This window comes from Sturnira hondurensis, unplaced genomic scaffold (assembly GCF_014824575.4).
Source record: "Sturnira hondurensis isolate 20B ecotype Veracruz unplaced genomic scaffold, ASM1482457v3 Scaffold0004136, whole genome shotgun sequence".
In the NCBI taxonomy this organism is placed as follows: domain Eukaryota; kingdom Metazoa; phylum Chordata; class Mammalia; order Chiroptera; family Phyllostomidae; genus Sturnira; species Sturnira hondurensis.
Genome location: NW_028076767.1, coordinates 32,325,867 through 32,345,338, shown reverse-complemented (window position 1 = coordinate 32,345,338; position 19,472 = coordinate 32,325,867). Strand labels below are relative to the sequence as shown.

General features: G+C 47.8%; 1 protein-coding gene across 4 annotated transcripts in view; it reads right to left on the bottom strand.

Moving 5' to 3' along the window:
- Positions 1-316: 316 nt before the first annotated feature.
- The window catches only part of PTPRA (protein tyrosine phosphatase receptor type A), a 142,334-nt gene continuing 123,178 nt past the window's right edge, over positions 317-19,472 (bottom strand). For all 4 annotated transcript variants that reach the window (XM_037044322.1, XM_037044323.1, XM_037044324.1 and 1 more), the window contains 12 exons: positions 17,857-17,954; positions 16,649-16,768; positions 15,736-15,902; positions 15,111-15,246; positions 14,318-14,467; positions 13,060-13,153; positions 12,654-12,730; positions 12,049-12,183; positions 8,745-8,870; positions 8,513-8,664; positions 1,693-1,828; positions 317-943 (listed from right to left, as the gene is read on the bottom strand). In XM_037044322.1, the coding sequence (XP_036900217.1) occupies positions 869-943; positions 1,693-1,828; positions 8,513-8,664; positions 8,745-8,870; positions 12,049-12,183; positions 12,654-12,730; positions 13,060-13,153; positions 14,318-14,467; positions 15,111-15,246; positions 15,736-15,902; positions 16,649-16,768; positions 17,857-17,954 (1,466 nt within the window). In that variant the 3' untranslated portion in view covers positions 317-868. The remainder of the gene's footprint in view (positions 944-1,692; positions 1,829-8,512; positions 8,665-8,744; positions 8,871-12,048; positions 12,184-12,653; positions 12,731-13,059; positions 13,154-14,317; positions 14,468-15,110; positions 15,247-15,735; positions 15,903-16,648; positions 16,769-17,856; positions 17,955-19,472) is intronic.

The following is a 19,472-nucleotide window of genomic DNA, read 5'->3' as shown; positions in this document are numbered from 1 at the left end:
GCAGAGCACCAGAAAGGTCGAACTGGCCTTAGCCCTGGGCCACCTTTCTCTCCTCCGTGCCCTACGCCATCTTCCCAGGGAGCCAGGTTGGCTGGGACCACTGCGCCAAAGATGTGCTGGGAGGGGGGGCGGTGGGTCCTTGGCAACTTAGCCAAGAGCTGGAGGGGCTGCGCTTACTGGAAAGGAGGAGTTGTGAGGACTGGGGCCTCCCCGCCGCCAGTCGAGACAGAACAGGAACAGCAGGACCAGGAGTGGCCTAGGAGAGCCCCAGCCCTGGTATGGCTGCCCCGCCCCTGACAAAGGGAGAGACATTCCTCTGGGAGGCAAAGCTTTTATTACCTGATAATCCCTAGTGTGGTGACAGAGATACGCCCTGGTCCCCTTACTCCCAAGGTGGATGTGAGTGGTGGGAGGAAGAGCTGGGTGGGGAGGGGAGGGGAGGGATTATTTACAGAGCAGGGAGGGGACAGTGGCCTGAAAGGACACTGGGACAACCAATTTCCTCAAGGGCTCCTAGAACTTTGTGCTTTTTTTCCTTAGTTGATGTCAAACTACCTGGAAAGGGTTTTGTGTTTTTTCTTCAGGAAAAGATATATAAACCACAGAACAATGCAGCCAATTTCCAGGCAGAGGATTTCACAATATCAATCCAAACATCACACTATTTAATTCCCCAATAAAACATTGGAAAAAGGACTATCAGTGCTAACACATTTACATATAAAATCTCCACCTAATAAGTAATAGAAGCCTATGTACCAATTTCTAAAACAGTTATAAGATATATACACAATTTTGGGTATATTAACAAAACAGAATATTACAAAATATTAAAGGCAATTCTCCTGTCCATGGGTCTCATCACCTCTTACTTGAAATTGGCATAATCTGAAAATGCGTCAATATATTCCTGCACCACCTTGTAGCAGAACTCGTACTGTTCCTGGAGATTGAACGGAGGGAAAAAGCCAGGGTTACCGACGAGAACAACATACATGCAGTTTCTGCCAGGGTCTGACAGCCTCCTTCTTCTGGGCGAAATCAGCTAATCCTCTACAGATGGAGGTGACCAGAGAGAGGAGGTCAGACGTGGGAGCCGGCTTGGCAGAGCTGGTGGGGAGACGGCTCTGCGTGGCCCATACCTCACGATGGCTGTTAGGCTCAAGGCACTTAATTCCCAAACATCTTAAAATTGACTTTTCTTTCCCCTTCAGACAGTTCTAGCTCCACAGGGTTGAGAAACCCTTTTGGATGTCTGTCTCCATCCTCAGTGGTTACTGTCAGGAGCCGGACTTCTTAATGGGGAGCCTGAGCAGAAGAGAGGACTCACCCCTGAGTCTTCCCCACCCCAGAACTCAGGGAGAAGTGCAGAGAAGCTCATGGGGCACCCTGCACCCCGTTCTAGACTTTCCAGAGGCCACAAGGCCTAACATGATTTGAGGGCTCCCTGCCCTGCCCAGGCACTCTCTTATCACCAGTAAGAGAGGGACTAGTGACTGGGCTACCCTCCCACTGCTTTCACTGCCTCCCAAGGCTTGTTCTGCCTGGGGCATCTGGGGAAGGGTGGGTCTGCGGTTACACAGGCTTCTGACAACCAGATCGGGCCCCTGGGAAGAGCCTCCCTGCTGAAGTAACCCTGACAAAGAAAGGCTGCAGACGGTGCAGTGGTGCGGACAAAGGTGGGCAGCATACCAGTGTCTGGACCATGTGTGGCCTCTGCAGCCGCAGGCTCTTGACGGTCTGGAAGACATCCAGAATCCCCTCCGCTTTCACCCGTTCCAGGACTGTGCTTAGGGCACAGAAGGTCCCCGTCCGTCCTGCCCCTGCACTGTAATAAAGTGGAGACTCTTTAACACACCAGACCTCTGTGCTGATAAGGCAAGTTGACAGTGGCAATGAGGGGATAATGGCTGAGGGTGGTGCTGGGGGTGGGGCAGGGGGCCCAACTGCTCCTCACCACATTAAGTTCTTTGCTCACACAATTCTGGAGAAGCAGGTGCACCCCTGCGTCCCTTCCTGCATGGCTCACTTTGCCTGGTGAGGGTGTGGCCCACGGGATAGTGAAGAACATCAACCCCTCACCCCCCAAGCACTGAGCCTCTGCCATCTACCTACAAACATGCCCGGGTTGCCCTGACCTGCTGCTCACTCATTAGAGTTCTGGTCCTCTCCTGACCCTGACAACCTTGCCCCTCTGCACTGGTGTGTGTGGGCTGGTTCTTTCCTATATATACCTCTCATTTTCTTCCTACATCCCAGGAATCCGGATTCTCACCATGACACTGTCCCTGTTTAATGTTATCAGTTGATCACTCACCACACTCTACTGAGTGCCTGTGGTGTGGGACTTCGGGGGGTAGCAGGAACCCCAGAGAGTAAGGTATGCAGCATGGGAAGGAGAAGGAGAAACGGGAGTTCTGGGCAGGGTAGGGAGGACTGCTCTGTGAGCAGGCTGGTGAGGGAAGGCTCTCTGCCACACAGGCAGAGCCCAGAAGAAGGTGCCTAGGCTGGATGGCCTGGAAAATGAGCATCTCAGGCACAAGGCAGGAGGGTGCTGGGGTGTGGTCAGAGCCCTCAGGGAGAACGCCAGTCCCCTGGCTGCACCCCCGCCTGGCCTGGGCAAGGAGCCCTCAGGTCCTTTTGGGCCTTATGAACCGTTGTTAGATTCTAAGTAAAGGAGTGGTACGGTCTTGCTCGAGTTTTAAAATGTTACCTCAGCCTCTGTGCTGAGAACAGAGGGGAAGGGTGAACACAGGAAAGCAGTGAGGCTCGTAGAATTACTGGGAGAAGGGGAAGGTGGCCTGTGCAGAGGAGTCGTGGTGGAGGGAGTGGGAAACACTTGATTCTGAAATTATTTTGCATGTAGAGCAAAGCAGAGCTTTAGATGTGCATGTGTGAGAAAAAAAGAAGAGAACAGGATGGCTCCGAGGCATCTCGCCTGAGTCAGGGGGTGACTGAGATGCCGCTTACTGATTTGGGGAAGACTGTGGAAACAGAAGGCTTGGAAAGGTCAGGAGTTCTGACTGAAACCCTTTACAATGAAATGCTCAGGTGGAAATGTTGAGTAGGTAACTAGATATGTAAAACTGGAGTTAAGGGGAGAGACGGACTGGTGATACAGATTTGGGTGTTGGTATGAATGCCAGGAGACTCAGATGGGCTTGCCTAGGGGAGTGACTGTTAGTGACATAGATGAGGTCCATGAACTAACATCTGTGGGCCCTGGACCACAGATGGAGAGGAATTGGCAAAGGAGACAGAGGAAGAACAGCTAATGATGATAAAAACCAAGAGAGAAGCTATACTGAAAGCATTCTGCAGAGACGTGAGTGATCAACTGTCTAATACTGATGAAGGTTAAGAATAACGAGAACGGGAAGTGGTCACTGGACTCAGCAACATGAAGGTGACAGGTGGCCCTCACAGGGGCAGCTGTAATAGAGTGTGTTTAACTGGAATAGGATTGGGATAGGTACTGGAGAGTTAGTATGAACCATCTTTTGAGAAGCTTTACTATTAAGGAAAATAGAGAAATAGCTGGAGGGTAATTGGAGGCAAGAGTTTATTTATTTTTAAATATTAAGATGGGAGAAATTATAGCACACTTATTTGAAGATGTTAGTTAATTAGGTAGTTATCATGTAGGACAGAGAAGTCCTTGAGGAGACAAAATTGGAGGGACAGAGCTGGTAACCAATGGAGGGTGGGGTGCAGACAGGCTCTAGTGTGGCCCCCCAGATCCCTGCCTCCTGGTGTTCATGCCCTTGTATTATGCCCCTCCCCTGAGTGTGGGAGGGATCTGTGATGTGCTTCTACCCAAAAGAATTAAGCAAGGGTGATAGCATGTATACAATTACACATATATGATTATGTTACTTGAGATCATAAGCCTGTCTGGCAAGGAGCTGCTCTTTCCTTTGCTGGCTTAGAAGAAGCAAGCAAGCAAGCAAGCAAGGTCACGTGACAAGAAACTTCAAACAAGAGGTCCTCAGTCCAACATCTTACAAGGAACTGAGTGCTACCAATAACCAAGTGAGCTGGGAGGTGGACCCTTTCCCATCTGAGCCTCAGGTGGGCCCACCGTCCTGGTTGGCACTTGAATGCAGTCTTGTGAGACCCTGAAGTGCAAGACTCAGCTAGGAAATGCTGACTCCTGAGCAAAGAGACTGTGATATGAATGTGTGTTGTTTCCAGATGCTCAGTTTGTGGTAAGATGAGGAACACAGCTGGCTTCCGAGAGGTCAGGCAACTCATCCACTGACCATAAAGGCTGCAGGGTCCACAGCACCAGTACGGGCAGATGGGAGCTATGGTGGTGGGAGTATGTGGAAGTTCTCTCTGATTGCTTCTCTTTTGTTAGTCAAATAGAAAACACAGTCAACTCTTAAAAATGAGGATGGGCGAGGTGTTGGAGGTTTGAGGTTTGAAAGAAGGTAGGAAATAATCATCTGGGGAAAAGGTTGGCAGGTTAGAAAACATCTAAGGTTTTGCTGGGAAGAGACAAAATCAATTGTAACAGGGCAAATATAACTCCTTGTGTGCTGAGCAGCAGCAGTGTGAGGAGGGCCCTGCTCGATCTCAGCGCTGCCACGGGGCTGAGAGCAGCCCTGGCTGATCCATAACACGTGGGCATTGTCACGTTCCAACAAAACTGGAATTTCATGTCATTTTTATGTCATGAAATATTCTTCTGATTTTTAAAAAGCCATTCAAAAATATAAAAATAGTATTGACTGGTATGGCTCGGTTGGGCGTCATACCATAAAGTGAAAGTTTGTCAATTTGATTCCCAGTCAGGCACATGCCTGGGTGGCTGGCCAGTCCCCAGCTGGGGTGTGTGTGAGAAGCAACCCACTGATGTTTCTCTTACACATCAATGTAACTCTTCGTCTGTTTCTCTCTCCCTTACCCCTCCCTCTAAAAGTAAATAAATACAATCTTTAAAAAAAGAAGATCGTAGCTCTCAGGCTCACATAAAACCAGGTGGCAGGCTGGACTTGGGGCTGGGCCCCACTTGGCCTAGCTCTCTGGTCTAGGAGGCTGGGAGACACAGAAGGACTGCAAGGCGGCACTAAAGGCCAACCGTGAGGTCAAGGGTCAGAAGCATAACAGGAAACCCCATATAACACAGTACTTTTCTTCAGCCACATTCAGCCACATGGTACAAGTACAGGGTACTTGGAGAAACTGGGATGTCCTAAGAGAGGGTGACCAAGGGTAAAGTGTGGGCATGAAGTGTTTAGGCCACAGGAACCCTTTCATTTTGCCAATCCACTGGGCAAGAGCCATGTTTCATGGCTTTCACGCTCATTTCTCATCTTACGAGTAAGGTTGAGCAACCTTTTCAACCTTTTCATGTTCACTATACATTAGTATTAGTTAATGTACTTTGCCCCTTTTTTTCTTCACTTTTTAAAATGATTATTTTTATATAGATAATTACATAGTTCAAATTTTAAGAAGGTCTCGCACAGTGACAACTCTCCTCCCCACTCCATCTCTCTGCCCTTCACTCTCCCCTAGCGCACAAGCAGTGCCATCAGGTCCCCTGTGTCCTTGCAGAGATGTCTTACGCACACACCAACATAAACATACACATCTCCCTTCCCCGTGTCCCGAGGCTTTTCTCACCAAGCACTAAATCTGGAGGATTATTCCACACCAATCTCATTCTCAAAGTACGAGTATCAGAGCGTCTTGAAATCAGTCCCTATTTTTTAAAAATATTTTATTTATTTATCTTTAGAGGGGAAGGGAAGGAGAGAGGAAGAGAAACATCAATGTATGGTTGCTTCTCGTGAATCCCCTGTTGGGAACTGGCCTTCAACCCAGGCATGTGCCCTGACTGGGAATCGAACTATGATCGTTTGGTTTGCAGGCCTGCGCTCAATCCACTGAGCTACATCAGCCAGGGCTGAAATCAGTCCCTATTAATGTGTGTTTATATTACTCATAATCTGCTACTACTAGAAGCAATGCTTCAATACTTGTAATTATTTCATTTTGGCCACTTGAGGAACTTTTACTGGATACATTCCTAGAAGTTCCTTTGCTTGTTTTTGGTTTTCAAAACTAATTTATAGAGGGACTTCCGCCACGATGGAGGCATAGGTGGAAACACTGTGCCTTCTCCCACAACCAAGTTTGAATACAACAAAGGTTTGGAGAACAAAGACACACCCAAAGACCAGAAAATTGAATTATACGGAAGTCCGACAACTCCGAACTGTTCAACGGGGACGGTAAGGGGGACGGTAAGGGGGCCGGTAAGGGGGACGGTAAGAGGGACGGAGCCAGCAGAGGAGCAGGGTCTGGCAGGACAGATCCCCCGACCTAGGCGAGCAGGCAGCCCGGGACCAGTTGGGGTGCGGGGCAGACTGACCGCGGTGGCACATTCGAGCATAGTGAGACAGACCGCGCAGGCCCCAGGGGCGAACCCAGTGGTGGAGGGCTGACGGCGGTGGCGCACTCACGTGCAGTGGGATGAAACGCGTGGCCCAGTGATGGTGGTGGCTGCAGCGCCGGTGGGGGCCGCAGCGGCAGGCAGCAGACGGGACGCCGTAGTTCCTCTTTGACCTCGCCCCCAAATACAACGTCACAACCCAGCGACTGAGTTGCCCTGCTCTGGTGAACACCTTAGGGCTCTGATCCTGCTACGGAACAGGCACGAACAGCCCAAAAGATGGCGCAAGAAGAACTCAAAGTCCCAGAGCCCATAACTCTAAGCGACCAAGAGATTGCCAGCCTCTCAGATGCACAGTTCAAGACACTGTTTATCAGGATGCTAACAGAACTGGTTGATTATAGTCACAAATTAGAGGATCATAGTCACAAATTAGAGGAACATATGAAGGCTAAACTAATTGAAATGAAGGGAGATGCACAGGAAACCAATAGTGATGGAAAGGAAACTGGGACTCAAATCAATGGAATGGACCAGAAGGAAGAACAAAACATCCCACCAGAAAGGAATGAAGAAATGAGAATTCAAAAAAATGAGGAGAGGCTTAGGAACCTCCAGGACATCTTTAAACGTTCCAACATCCGGATTATAGGGGTACCAGAAGGGGGAAAGAAACAGCCACGAGTGGAAAACTTATTTGAACAAATAATAAAGGAGAACTTCCCCAGTCTGGCAAAGGAAATAGACTTCCAGGAAATCCAGGAAGCTCAGAGAGTGCCAAAGAAGTTGGACCCAAGAAGGAACACACCAAGGCACATCATAATTACATTAGCCAAGACTAAAATGAAGGAGAGAATCCTAGAAGCAGCAAGGGATAAGGGGACAGTCACCTACAAAGGAGTACCCATCAGACTGTCAGCGGATTTCTCAAAAGAGACCTTACAGGCAAGAAGGGGCTGGAAAGAAGTATTCCAAGTCATGAAATCCAAAGACCTACAGCCAAGATTGCTTTATCCAGCAAAACTTTCATTTAGAATGGAAGGACAGATAAAGTGCTTCTCAGATAAGGGCAAGTTCAAGGAGTTCATCATCACCAAGCCCTTATTATATGAAATGCTAAAGGGACTTATATAAGAAAAAGAAGATGAAAAATATTAACAGTGAAAGGACAGCAAACACACAGTTATTAACAACCACACCTAAAACAAAAGCAAACCAAGAGGACAGCTAGATCAGGAGTGGAACCATAGAAATGAAGAACACATGGAGGGTTAGCAACAGGGGAGTGGGAGGAGGAGAAGGGGGGAGAAGGTACAGAAAATAGCATAGACGGTAGGTAGAAAATAGATAGGGGGGAGGGTGAGAATAGTGGGGGAAATACAGAATCTAAAGAACTTGAGACACGTGGTTATAAACTAAGGGGGGGGAGAATGGTGGGGGAGGGAGTTTGCAGGTGGAGGGGAATGAAGGGGGGGAATAGAACAACTGTAATGTTATAATCAATAAAATATATTTAAGAAAAATAAAAAAAACAAAAAGCTCAAGAAGAAAAGAAACTAATTTATAGAAATTTTTAATATTCTTGTTTCCCCTTTAAAAGGGTGATTTTTTTCTAGTTATAAGAGCAACACAAACTCATGATAAATATTTTTTCTAAAATGCAACAGCAAATAACCTGCTCCAGAGAAAATTCACCTTTCCCCACAACCAGCCAAACCCCTTACTGTCTATCTTCTGTCAGTGACAACAACCATTACCAGACAGCCTACCTCAAACCTGGGAGACACTCCTGACTCCTCTTTTCTTTCACAACTGTATTCTCAGTCTTTTCCAGTCTTCTTCAAACTGACTTCAATACTTGCTCTTTTCTCTTTCCTATGTTGCATAAGGAGGCCAGGTTCCCCCACACAATGTGTTAAGTACGCACCAGGATGCTCCCTTATCATCTGGCCCTGTCCTGGTCATCCACCCTGATCGCCATGTGCTCACCAACAACCCACTGTTGCTCACCTTTTCCTCACTGTCTGACACACGCTCACCATCGCCTCCAACCCACCTCCTTCTCATCACTTTCCCTCTCTCCCCTCTTAGGGCCAGAGTGAGAAGTACCTGCAGTGCACGGTGATGGGGTGGTTCCCTGACTGCTGCTGCTGCTTCTGTACAGCCGCGATGATGTTGATCATGCCCTTTCCATCGCTGGGAATGCCCACTTCAGGCCAGCCATGGAAGTGGAACTGCCGGATCTGCCTGCTCTTGTTCTCCTTTGGAGGAAGGGCCATCAGAGAGGCAGGGGCACCCTGGTTTTCCCAGTGGGAGAAGCCTCACCCACCAGCCATCTTACCCTGGTGTTGGTGACCAGGAGGTCTCTGACGGTGTAGCTCTCACATTCCTCCTCCTTCTTTAGTTCCACTGTGATGTCTCCATAGGACACCAGTCCATCCGAGGGCCAGTACTGGGCACATTTCTCCTGGAGGGACAAACGGGAGAGTGGAAGGGGCTCAGAATACCATGTGTAGAAGAGGCAGGGCTGCATCACAAGCTGCCTGCTCCCCCTTCCCAGTGCTGCTTCCTCCTACCTGACACACTCCATTGCCAAGGTATCGAGAACTCACAGGGTTATAACGTTACTTAAGATCACTCCAATTAACTTCTGGTCCTGAAGAGGACATCTGTACTCAACAACTCATTTCCACTACCAGAGGCAATCACTTAACCAGTCGGTGTTACTTGCAGTGCACTCTGCAACACTGACTGGGAGGGTCTCTGAAAAACACAGACTACTGCGTCACGGCTGCATCTAACACAGTGGCGGGATGGAGGGAGGCAAGGAGTGAATGAGTATCTTTGTTCCAGTTCCCACTTTATTTGTGCTCCCTTGGGGTGTCCTCACATTTTACAGCTGCTTACATGTCAGACTGCTAACCCAGAAAAATTGACACCCATCACATGCCCCCTGCCCAGCCACGGTGCTTCACCACAGCCCAGTCCACAGCACTCCTTCCTTCTTTCCCCCTTTATCTCTTCAATCTGCAATGGAACCTTAAAGTTGCTAGTGCCTGTGTTTCTGTCCTTTATAGTGAGCAGAAGATGGTTTACTGTATGTCTTTGTGTTTACGTGGCTCAATTCCCTCTATAGCTTCCTGTGGGCAGGGGCTGCCTGTCTTCATCTTTGAATTCCCAGGACCTTCCACAATGCCTACCTATGGTAGGTCTCAGTAAGTACTTGGTAAATGAATTTGTTCAAGGTCTGTAGACAAGCCAGGAGATAAATACATAAATAAAACAAAATACAATCCATTTCTTTACAGCACTGTGGGGAAGATCTTAGATATTTCATTACTGACAATTCTTAAATCCTCAACCACAAATGTACCCTATGTCCATTATGAAAGATGTGGGAAAATTAAGTAGAAAACTAAAAATCACCACTGAAAGTTCATTTAAACAAACTTTCTTGCTTTTCATATGTATGATCATTCATCACCCCCTTTATACATAGTATTGAGCTCATTTTAAGACACAGGGCTATCACAGGGGCGGATCAAGGAAATGCCACGGGCCAGTGCTTTTCTATGGAAGCCTATGATGAGCCCTCGGTTGTTTTGGCAGTTAGGGTTCTGGGCTCTCTCCTCAACCAGAAGAGTTAAAAATAATTCTAATTAAGGATCACCTTAAACAGAGTATATTGGTTTTTTAGGGCATTGGTTAGTAGAATGAATTTTTCTTCCATACTCATTCCCAAAGCTGCCTTTACATGGCCATCCGTTAGGACTGAAGACTAGGGCTTTTAAACCATTAAAACCGCTAAGNAGGAAATGCCACGGGCCAGTGCTTTTCTATGGAAGCCTATGATGAGCCCTCGGTTGTTTTGGCAGTTAGGGTTCTGGGCTCTCTCCTCAACCAGAAGAGTTAAAAATAATTCTAATTAAGGATCACCTTAAACAGAGTATATTGGTTTTTTAGGGCATTGGTTAGTAGAATGAATTTTTCTTCCATACTCATTCCCAAAGCTGCCTTTACATGGCCATCCGTTAGGACTGAAGACTAGGGCTTTTAAACCATTAAAACTGCTAAGGTCCAAATGGGTTTGAGAGCAACAGAGTGTATAAACTAGAATCACACAATAACAAGAAAAAAAATACAGCAGACCACTGAACAACATAGGTTGGAACTACAGGGTTCCAGTAATAATGGAGATTTTTTTCATTAAGTATATAGTCAATCCCCTGTATCCCCAGGTTTTGCAGCTATGAATCCAACCAACCACAGATTGAAAACAGTATTTTTGATCTGTGGTTGGGAATCTGTGGGGATTCTCATAACCGATCCCCTGCAGACAGCAAGAGATGACTGAAGTGTTTGGGGAGTCAAAAGTTATATATAAACTTTCAACTGTGAGGGGGGGTCAGCACCCCAACACTGTGTTCAAGGATCAACCGCACTATGGGTCTCACACCTAACAGCTTTCAGATATTTTAGATCTTAGTTTAGGCAAAGAGGCATAACAGGAAAAAAAGAGGCAGATGGAAAGGGGACCCCAGGGATGCAAAGTTGGGGAACCTGCAAGAGAGTTTCCTCTTAAAACTGGACAGGGAGTTAGTTGACTAACAGTGAAAGCAAATGGGAGAGCTGCTCTGCCCAACTAATGGGGACACCTACCCACGGTGGTTACATACAATCAAAACAAACAAGAGGTTAGTCAGCACTGTGCAGTGAATTTCAGGTGACACAGCTACTGGAGGGAGGCAGGCAGGTATGGTCTGCTGAGAGGAAACAAGCCTGGCAAACTTACAGGGTTAAAACCTAAAGGATGATAAAGATAAGCCTCATTAAGATGAGTATGGATGTTGGGGTAAGGGCAGGAACTTACCCCCACTCAGCCAGGTGAAAGCTAGAGGTTTAATTTAGCCCCCCGTGTGGGCAGAACAACACAAACAAGGCAGGAGGCTGCCTTGATTTGAGAGAAAAAGGGAACCATGGAGGGAAACTACTCCAGAGGTGACTCTCGTGGCTGTGAGGTGAGACGTGTCAGAAAGCTGTTACTGACGTAGCACTAGTTTAGAAGGCTGAGTTACACTGTTGAAAGGCAAGGTTTTGGAGGAAAAGGCACAGAATTTAGAATATTCAAAAGGAGCAACTTCTTTTGCTCCTATAGTATAGAGATCTACAGGGAATGAGACTACACCAGGCTGAAGGGCAGGGGCCCCGGCTCCACCTTTCCTTAGGAGGCAGAAGATGGGCCTGAGGAATCCAGAGCGGGGCCAGCAGCGGCTGTACCCACCAAGGCCCAGGACTAAAAATGCCTTGGGATCCTGCTGAGGATGGAGAGCCCTACTCACCTGGGAGGTGGGAGGAAAGAATGCAGAAAGCTAGGCTTGGGGGGAGGGAGGATGAACCGTATTCAGGAAAGAAGTAAGAGTGTGTGAACTGTCTGGGAACCGAATGGAAGCTCAGACCACACTGCTCTTCCAGTCCTGACAGAAGCCACTGACTGCAAAGATACCAACTGGCTGGGCAATACTGCCTGCAAATGGTTTTTTGGACACATTTCCAAAGAGAAAGTCCCAACATACTTTCTTAGCCACACCACCCCCGCTTTTCATGTGGTCTCTGTCTTTCAGAGCCCTGGACCTTTTTGAGCTCACCTGGCCTCTTTCCTCCAGTTCTGTCAGCATCACGATAGAGCAGGATTTCCACTCCCAGATCATTCGCCAGAAGTCCTCAATTGTGTGGAGAAGAGGGCCCTGGCTGGCAATGTAGGAGTCCTTCTGCCTGTAGCCCTGTACAGGCCGGGTTCAATGGTAGGAGTGAGCTGGTTTAAACAGGGAGGAGCTAGTGGAGAAGAGGCTACTAGGAAGGGATGGGGCTGCTTGGAGACAAACTCATCCAAGACAGAGCACCGTTTCAGCCAAGGACCAAATTTGGTCTGATCAGCTGGTCTTTCTATGAGGGTGAGGGAAGGGAGGAGCGAAGTTGGGATGAAGAGAACAGGAATGGGAAAGATCAGAGTTTCCAGCCGCTGGCTGTGTTTTGTATTGCAAACTTTTCCTCTAGTGATTGCCCTGGTGTGTACCTCTGCTTCCCCTCACCTCCTGCTCCCCAGGACGTGACAGATGTAGGGCAGGAATCAGTTCCGAATTGAAGGCCGACTCAAAGACAACTCTCCAGAACGTGTGGGGCGGGGGGACTGTAAGACCCAGATGGATCTCCATGGAATATTGGGGGATTCAGGGATACAGACAACACTTACGTCAATGAAGGATGCATTCACATAGTCTGTGTTCTCCTCTCCCCTCTTGACTGGAATGATCACTCTGTTGAATTCATCTGCAGGAACGACAGCAGCTTGTGGTTCCCCAATACCACCTGTCTTCTCCTCCCTCTCCTTCCATCTGTCCTCCCTACCCCAGGCCCTGGGCAGATGTAATCCCAGCTGGGGAGTAACATGCCTGTTGCTAGCCTAGGAGGTAGAATCCTTTTGGCCTTCATGCTCTTTTATTTTCAGAAGCCATTAAAGAACTAAGGGTAACAAATGGCAATGCTGTAATTTTTGTCTCTAAGCTGATCATTAACTAGGACCTGAGAAGTGGAAAAGGTAGAGGGAAAGGTGGGGGGATGAGGCACTAAGGCTCTGGGGGTGGGGAGAGGACTCTTACATGGAATGATCTGTAAAACCCGGTTCTTCTTCATGTTGGCTGGGAGGTTTCCAGTCCGCATCTTGTCATTCTGGATTTTGATTGATGTTAATTTCTGAATTGGGAAGGAGAGGGGAAACATGACTGTTCCCAGCAACTGCACTTGGTAAGATTATGCCTGTCACTAAACCTGCATCTCCAGGCCACTCTGGCTGCATACAGCACCTTACCAGAACCCTAACGTTCATTTCCATATGTCCTTGTTGGACCACTTTCTTCCATCTTTAAACTCAGTGAACGAGCCAAGAGTATTTGAGAAACTGTCTTCCAGGCTTCTGTGGACCCTTCTGGGATTGCCTTGGGCTGGAACTTCATAGTCCTGAAGCAAGGACCCTAGTTGCGCCCTGCTGTTCCACTCCCAGAGGCTACCACAGAGTCTTTAGAAAACTTTATCCAAATGAACACCACCCTCCATCCCATCCTGATTCTAAAGTCCCTTCTTGATCCTTGCTACTCAATGTGTAGCTCATAAATCAGCAGCATCAGCCTCATTTTGTTAAAAATGCAGAACCTCAGGCCCTAACTCAGACCTGCTGAATTAGAACCTTCGTTTTAACAGGATCTGAAGGTAATTTGGGTCCCATTATAGTTTGAGAAGAATAGCTTTAAGGAATGTGGTCTTCCCCACCCCAACCCAGAATCTCTTGCTGCTGGAGCACTTTGATTGAGGAGTGTGTAAAATATTCCCTAGTTGTGTTGAGAACCATCATCTAAAGGCAAACAGCAGGGGCCAGCAATCTGGAGTCCACAGGCCCTATCCGGCCTGCTGCCTTTAAAAGCTTTACGGAAACAGCTGTGCTCATCTGTTTCCATAGTGTCTATGGCTGCTTCTGTGCCACAACATCAGTGGTAAGTAGTTGTAACATAGATCGTATGACCCATAAAACCCGCAGTATTTACTATCTGGCCCTCAACAGAAAATGTTTGCTCTTTTGTATACTCTAATCACCAGCGGTGAGGGGGAGGGAGGCAGGGGGACTTGAGAAAAATACCATTGCCTGTTTTCCCCCACAACACAGCTCAAGTGATCCCAACGTGCAGAATGGGTTAAGAATGACTAGGGTATGAGTAAAGGGCCAGAGACCCACCTCCTTATCCATCCACAGACCTCACAAGGAGTTTCACCATTTGTTGGTAAATCCTCAAGAAGTCAGGCATGCCGTATTTCCCAGATCACATGGATCCTTCAATCTGAAAAGGTGGTTCAGCCCCAACTCACCTTAAATTCCTCCTCTAATCCATTGTTGCTGGTCCCTGGAATTTTGTTATAAATTTTCTGAAGATGTGTTTCTAAAGAGGTCACTTCCAGTTCTGTATCTCCATAGAGATAGTGCTCCAGAAGGGCTTGGTATATGAAGACGTACTGCATCTGAAAGCGGACAGTGCCCGAGTTCCCAGTTATACACAACTGTCCCTGTGGAAGCAGACCTCCCCCTCCCATCCCTATTTCCCTCCAGTCTGCTTTTCCTTTGATTCTAGCAGGGATAAAACTCTCATTGTTCCAATTCAGTGGAGTCCCCCTAGGGGTGCTTAACTTGGGAGGCAGGGTCCTACTCTGGCACCCTTTTGGAATGAAAGCCTGGAGAGAAGAACAAATCCAACTCCTGCTCATTCTGACAATATAAACTGTCAGGACCTGGTGACACACAAAACCTGGGCCAACCTGCCTCCCAGAGCTGTACCCTTTGAAGCCCATGCCCTAACCATAAAGATGATCTCATGTGCTGCTCCTGGACATAGCTGAGCTCCTTCGCAACCCTGCAGGCACTGGTTCTCTGCCTGCATTCCTGCTCCCCTCAGGACCTGTTCCTTATCCTTAGAGCCTAGTGCAAATGACACCTGCCTACCAAATCCCCCTATGCCATGTCTCTTTTAATATATATTTTATCAGGGCCCTTCATTATACTGTATGATGATCATTTACAATAATGTGGGAGGCTAAGTAATTCATGCGGCAGCAAATGTTTTGGTCCTGGAATGCCCCCACCTTGCTTCACCCACAAATCACTCACATCTGTTTGCACCATCTGGCAGCGCTGTGCCCGGATCCGGCTCACAAAGCCATACACATCCACCTTCCGCTCTGTATGCATCATGTCCAGCATGGCATCAATGACGACAAAGGTACCTGTCCGCCCTACACCCGCACTGTAGCCAGAAAGCAGGGGTGTCACAGGGATGCTCAACATGCCTTGGGGGAGCACACAAGAGGGGCCAGCACAGGCCAGGCTCCTTCCTCAGACCTCTAAATTCTAATTCTGAATGGGGTTGAGCTGGGACTCTCAGGGAACCAAGAAACCCCACTGTACCCTGAACTCCTTACCTTTAGCTATCAGGATTAGAGATACTTTGACACTCAGAAAGGATTGAGGGCTCCCAGTACACAAGGCAGCACTCAACCTAGTTTTCTGGCTTCCCGGCAGTGGCCTCCCCACCCCCAATACTGGAGGACCACCTTTCCCTCTTAAGTAATCTCCACCCAGCACCAGAGAGGAGTCTCTCTGGCTGCTGCCCAGGGACCCCAACAGCTCATCTGCTTTATGCCAGCCCCTTGGCCACAGCCTGCGCTTTCCCCTACTCTGGCCATGGGAACAGATTCTGGTATGAATGGGAAGCCAAGGATCATGCCACACTGACCTGCAATGGACCACGATAGCCCCTGCATACTGAGGGTTACAGGCCTTCACCTTCTTGAGGAACTTGAGCATGCCAATTGGGGTGAAAGGCACCCCAAAGTCTGGCCAGCTGGTAAAGTGAAACTGAGTGATGAGGCGTTGTGGCTTTCTGTTGGTCATGTCTCCCACCTGCGAAGTGAGGAAATCCTATGCGTTGGCCCTCATACTCTGGGACAGGTAGGGGGGCCCCAGTGGAGGGAGAGTAAAGCTTAGGGGCCAGGGCCAGGGCCAGGGCCAGCTCTCCTGTGGCTGTCAGTGACAATGAGCAAGTGACAGTATACCCAAGACAGATTTGATGATGAACAAAGAATGTTCCCTGAGACCCCACTGGGTAGGCTATTACTACTATTCTCAGCCTACTGATATGGAATGTGAAACTCAGAAAAGTGAATTGACCTGGTCAAGGTTCCAGAACTAGTAAAATGTCAAGACTGGAACAAAAATGCAGGTCTCCTGACTCTTGGTAAGCCCCCGTTTCACAGCACGACACTCCCCTCAGCTGAAGTTGACCTCTGCTTAGACCTCCAGGGTCACTCTGGAGGAACAGGAGCAGGGCCTGTCACATCCTTGATGTCAGGAGTCTTTGGAGTAAGAAAGGAAAAGTGAGTCTAGAACCCAGAAGACTGCACCACCTTCATGGTGAAACTCCATCTCACTAATAATGTTTCTGCCAGTCATGAAGATGCTCCTTCCTTAGCTTTGACAAAGAAGTTCCCCAAGAGCCCAGATTTCTGGTTTCAGAGTCTAAACACAACACAAAATCAGCTCTCCTGACCACCCTGAGTAAAAAGAGGGGGGATAACACAGCCTATTTTGCCCTCTTAATGGTCAGCAGATACTAAGCAAGAGCTGAGAAAGGAGGCAGGAGTCAGTACCTGCTGAATGCAGAACTTCCGCACTGTGTAGTCCACCAGGACGGTCACATCCTCCACTGACACACGGATATTCCCATAGGTCCAGCAGCCTTGGTCTGGCCAGTACTGAGCACATTTACACTGGAAAGGAACAGACATGCATCCCCTGACCTCAGACCTCCTGTCCCCGGCAGATGTTAAGGGGCTGAAAGGAAAGGACCACAAAAGCCCAGACTGAAGTTCTAGGAAAGCCTTATGGCCTGTTCTCTCACCTCAGTCAGCTCCACACTTATTTATCTGCTCTTTTCTCAAGTTCCTCAGCTTTCATTCTGTTCAGCACAACCTTACTAACTTATGCACTGGCCCAGCCCTATACTTATTGCTTCCCACCCTGATTCCCTTAGTTCAGGGCAAAATGGTCCTACTCTGAAGGCAAGCCTATCTGAATCCCTGGAACCATCAACCCATGAGGAGGCAACCAGGGTGGACTGATGTAGGCTGTAAACCTGTAACAAGAGGCCAAGGTCTTCCCTGGTGTCTGGTCTTTGGACAATTTCCAAGAGCCAGAAATCTGGTTGTAAGAAATGAACCTAAAGCCTAGCCCTAGTGCCACCCATCCTAAGCACTGTGGACCTGCTGATCAATACACCAACAACCCACTGTGGGGATCAAGGTGATTCAAGGGCCATTCTGGAGACAAATGTCATGAATGGGGATTTCTTTCTGGGGATTGATCCAGGACTCAGGACTAGTGTTGGCTACAGCCCAGGGGAGGAGCTGGCCAGGACTTGGCAGCCACAAAAAGAAAAGGACAGTCAGAAGGCTGCTTACAGGATCAGGCCAGGGCTTCAGATTCCTTTGTACTTGGCAGGGTCTGAGTTCACGTGGCTCCCTCTGCTGACTCAGGAGGAGGGACAGGAAACCACAGGAATAGGGGACTGGAGAAGCCAGGTGTTTTATTAGCCAATGGCCCAAGCCTTTCTTCCAGGTTGTTTGGAACCAGGGTGAGTTGTCTGACTATCAGACACAGGGAATACACCCCAGGCACTCTTAGGGTTTATCAGAGGCCTCTGAGACACAGGAAAGTCTGGTAGGCATAGCAGCCTGGATCCTGTCTGCATGAATAACTGCAAGGGGGGACAGCCCAGACTCAAAAACAGGACTCTAGCAGAGACCATCTGCTGGTCATGCCTGTATAAGGGGCCTTTCTGTTTAATTTTTCCTCTCACCTCTTTTCTCTCCTTCAGGTTGGTCACCATAACAATGGTGGCTGTGTTTTGTTCCCAGATCATCCTCCAGAAATCATTCACCGTTTCTTCTTTTGGTCCTAAAGCAGCCAATAGCAAAAATGAGGAGAATGTATGGTGAGGGGAAGAAAGATGCTGGGAAATTTGGAACATTCATTCCTGACTTTTAGAAACCTATGCCTACATATCCTCGTCTAAAGATCCAATTCACTGACCCCCACCCTCCTGCTAACTGAACATTTCCCGTGTATCCACTATGTATGTGCCGGGCACTTCACTAGAAGTGAAGCAGGAGGCTGGAGACTGTCAATATATAAAGAGAACATGAACAGTATCTCCCAGAAATTACAGTTGAGACTAGAAATAATGATGTTCACTGAATGCCATATTATGGTCAAGACAGTGGGCCACGTGCTTTATATTCCGTTTACTTCTTCCCACCATGCTCTGAGAGGTGGGTGTCATCGGCCATAGAGAGCTTCGGTGACTTGCTCAGTCTAGAATTTAAAATTTACCTCCTACACAGCCTCTCCCAGAAAGCCACTAGATTTCTAAACAAAAATGAGGGAGCCAACAAAGAGAGAGAAAGAAAGAAGATCTACCACAGAAGGGAGGCTAAAGGAATCCCCAGGGTGTGTGGTGGAAGGAAGGCCTGGAAGAACTTCCAGAGGTTAGGGGGCAAGCAATCCAGATGGAATTAAAGAAAGACGGTTTTAGAAGGATCCCAAGATAAAACAACAAACCTCATGTATATGAGGCTACTGAGAGGAAATTTTTACTTCTACAGAAGAATTTCAATGCTAGGTATATAAAAACTAAGTGAACTGTAAAAAAGGGTAATCATTAACTCTCAGAAAAGAGAACACCAAAAGCAAAAAGAAAAAAAAATTATGTGCTTCAGTAGTGAATAATATTGGTACAGTCATAATAATGTAAACAACAAATGTTATCTTTTTTTTAAATTTATTGATTATACCATTACAGTTGTTCTATTCCCCCCCTTCAATCCCCTCCACCCACACACTCCCTCCCCCACCATTCTCCCCTCCTTAGTTTATAACCACGTGTTTCAAGTTCTTTGGATTCTATATTTCCCCCACTATTCTCGCCCTCCCCCCTATCTATTTTCTGCCTACCATCTATGCTATTTTCTGTGCCTTCTCCCCTCTTCTCCCCCTCCCACCCCCGTTTCTAACCCTCCATGTGTTCTTCATTTCTATGGTTCCACTCCTGATCTAGCTGTCTTCTTGGTTTGCTTTTGTTTTAGGTGTGGTTGTTAATAACTGTGTGTTTGCTGTCCTTTCACTGTTCATCTTTTTCATCTTCTTTTTCTTAGATAAGTCCCTTGAGCATTTCATATAATAAGGGCTTGGTGCTGATGAACTCCTTGAACTTGACCTTATCTGAGAAGCACTTTATCTGTCCTTCCATTCTAAATGAAAGCTTTGCTGGATAAAGCAATCTTGGCTGTAGGTCTTTGGATTTCATGACTTGGAATACTTCTTTCCAGCCCCTTCTTGCCTGTAAGGTCTCTTTTGAGAAATCCGCTGACAGTCTGATGGGTACTCCTTTGTAGGTGACTGTCCCCTTATCCCTTG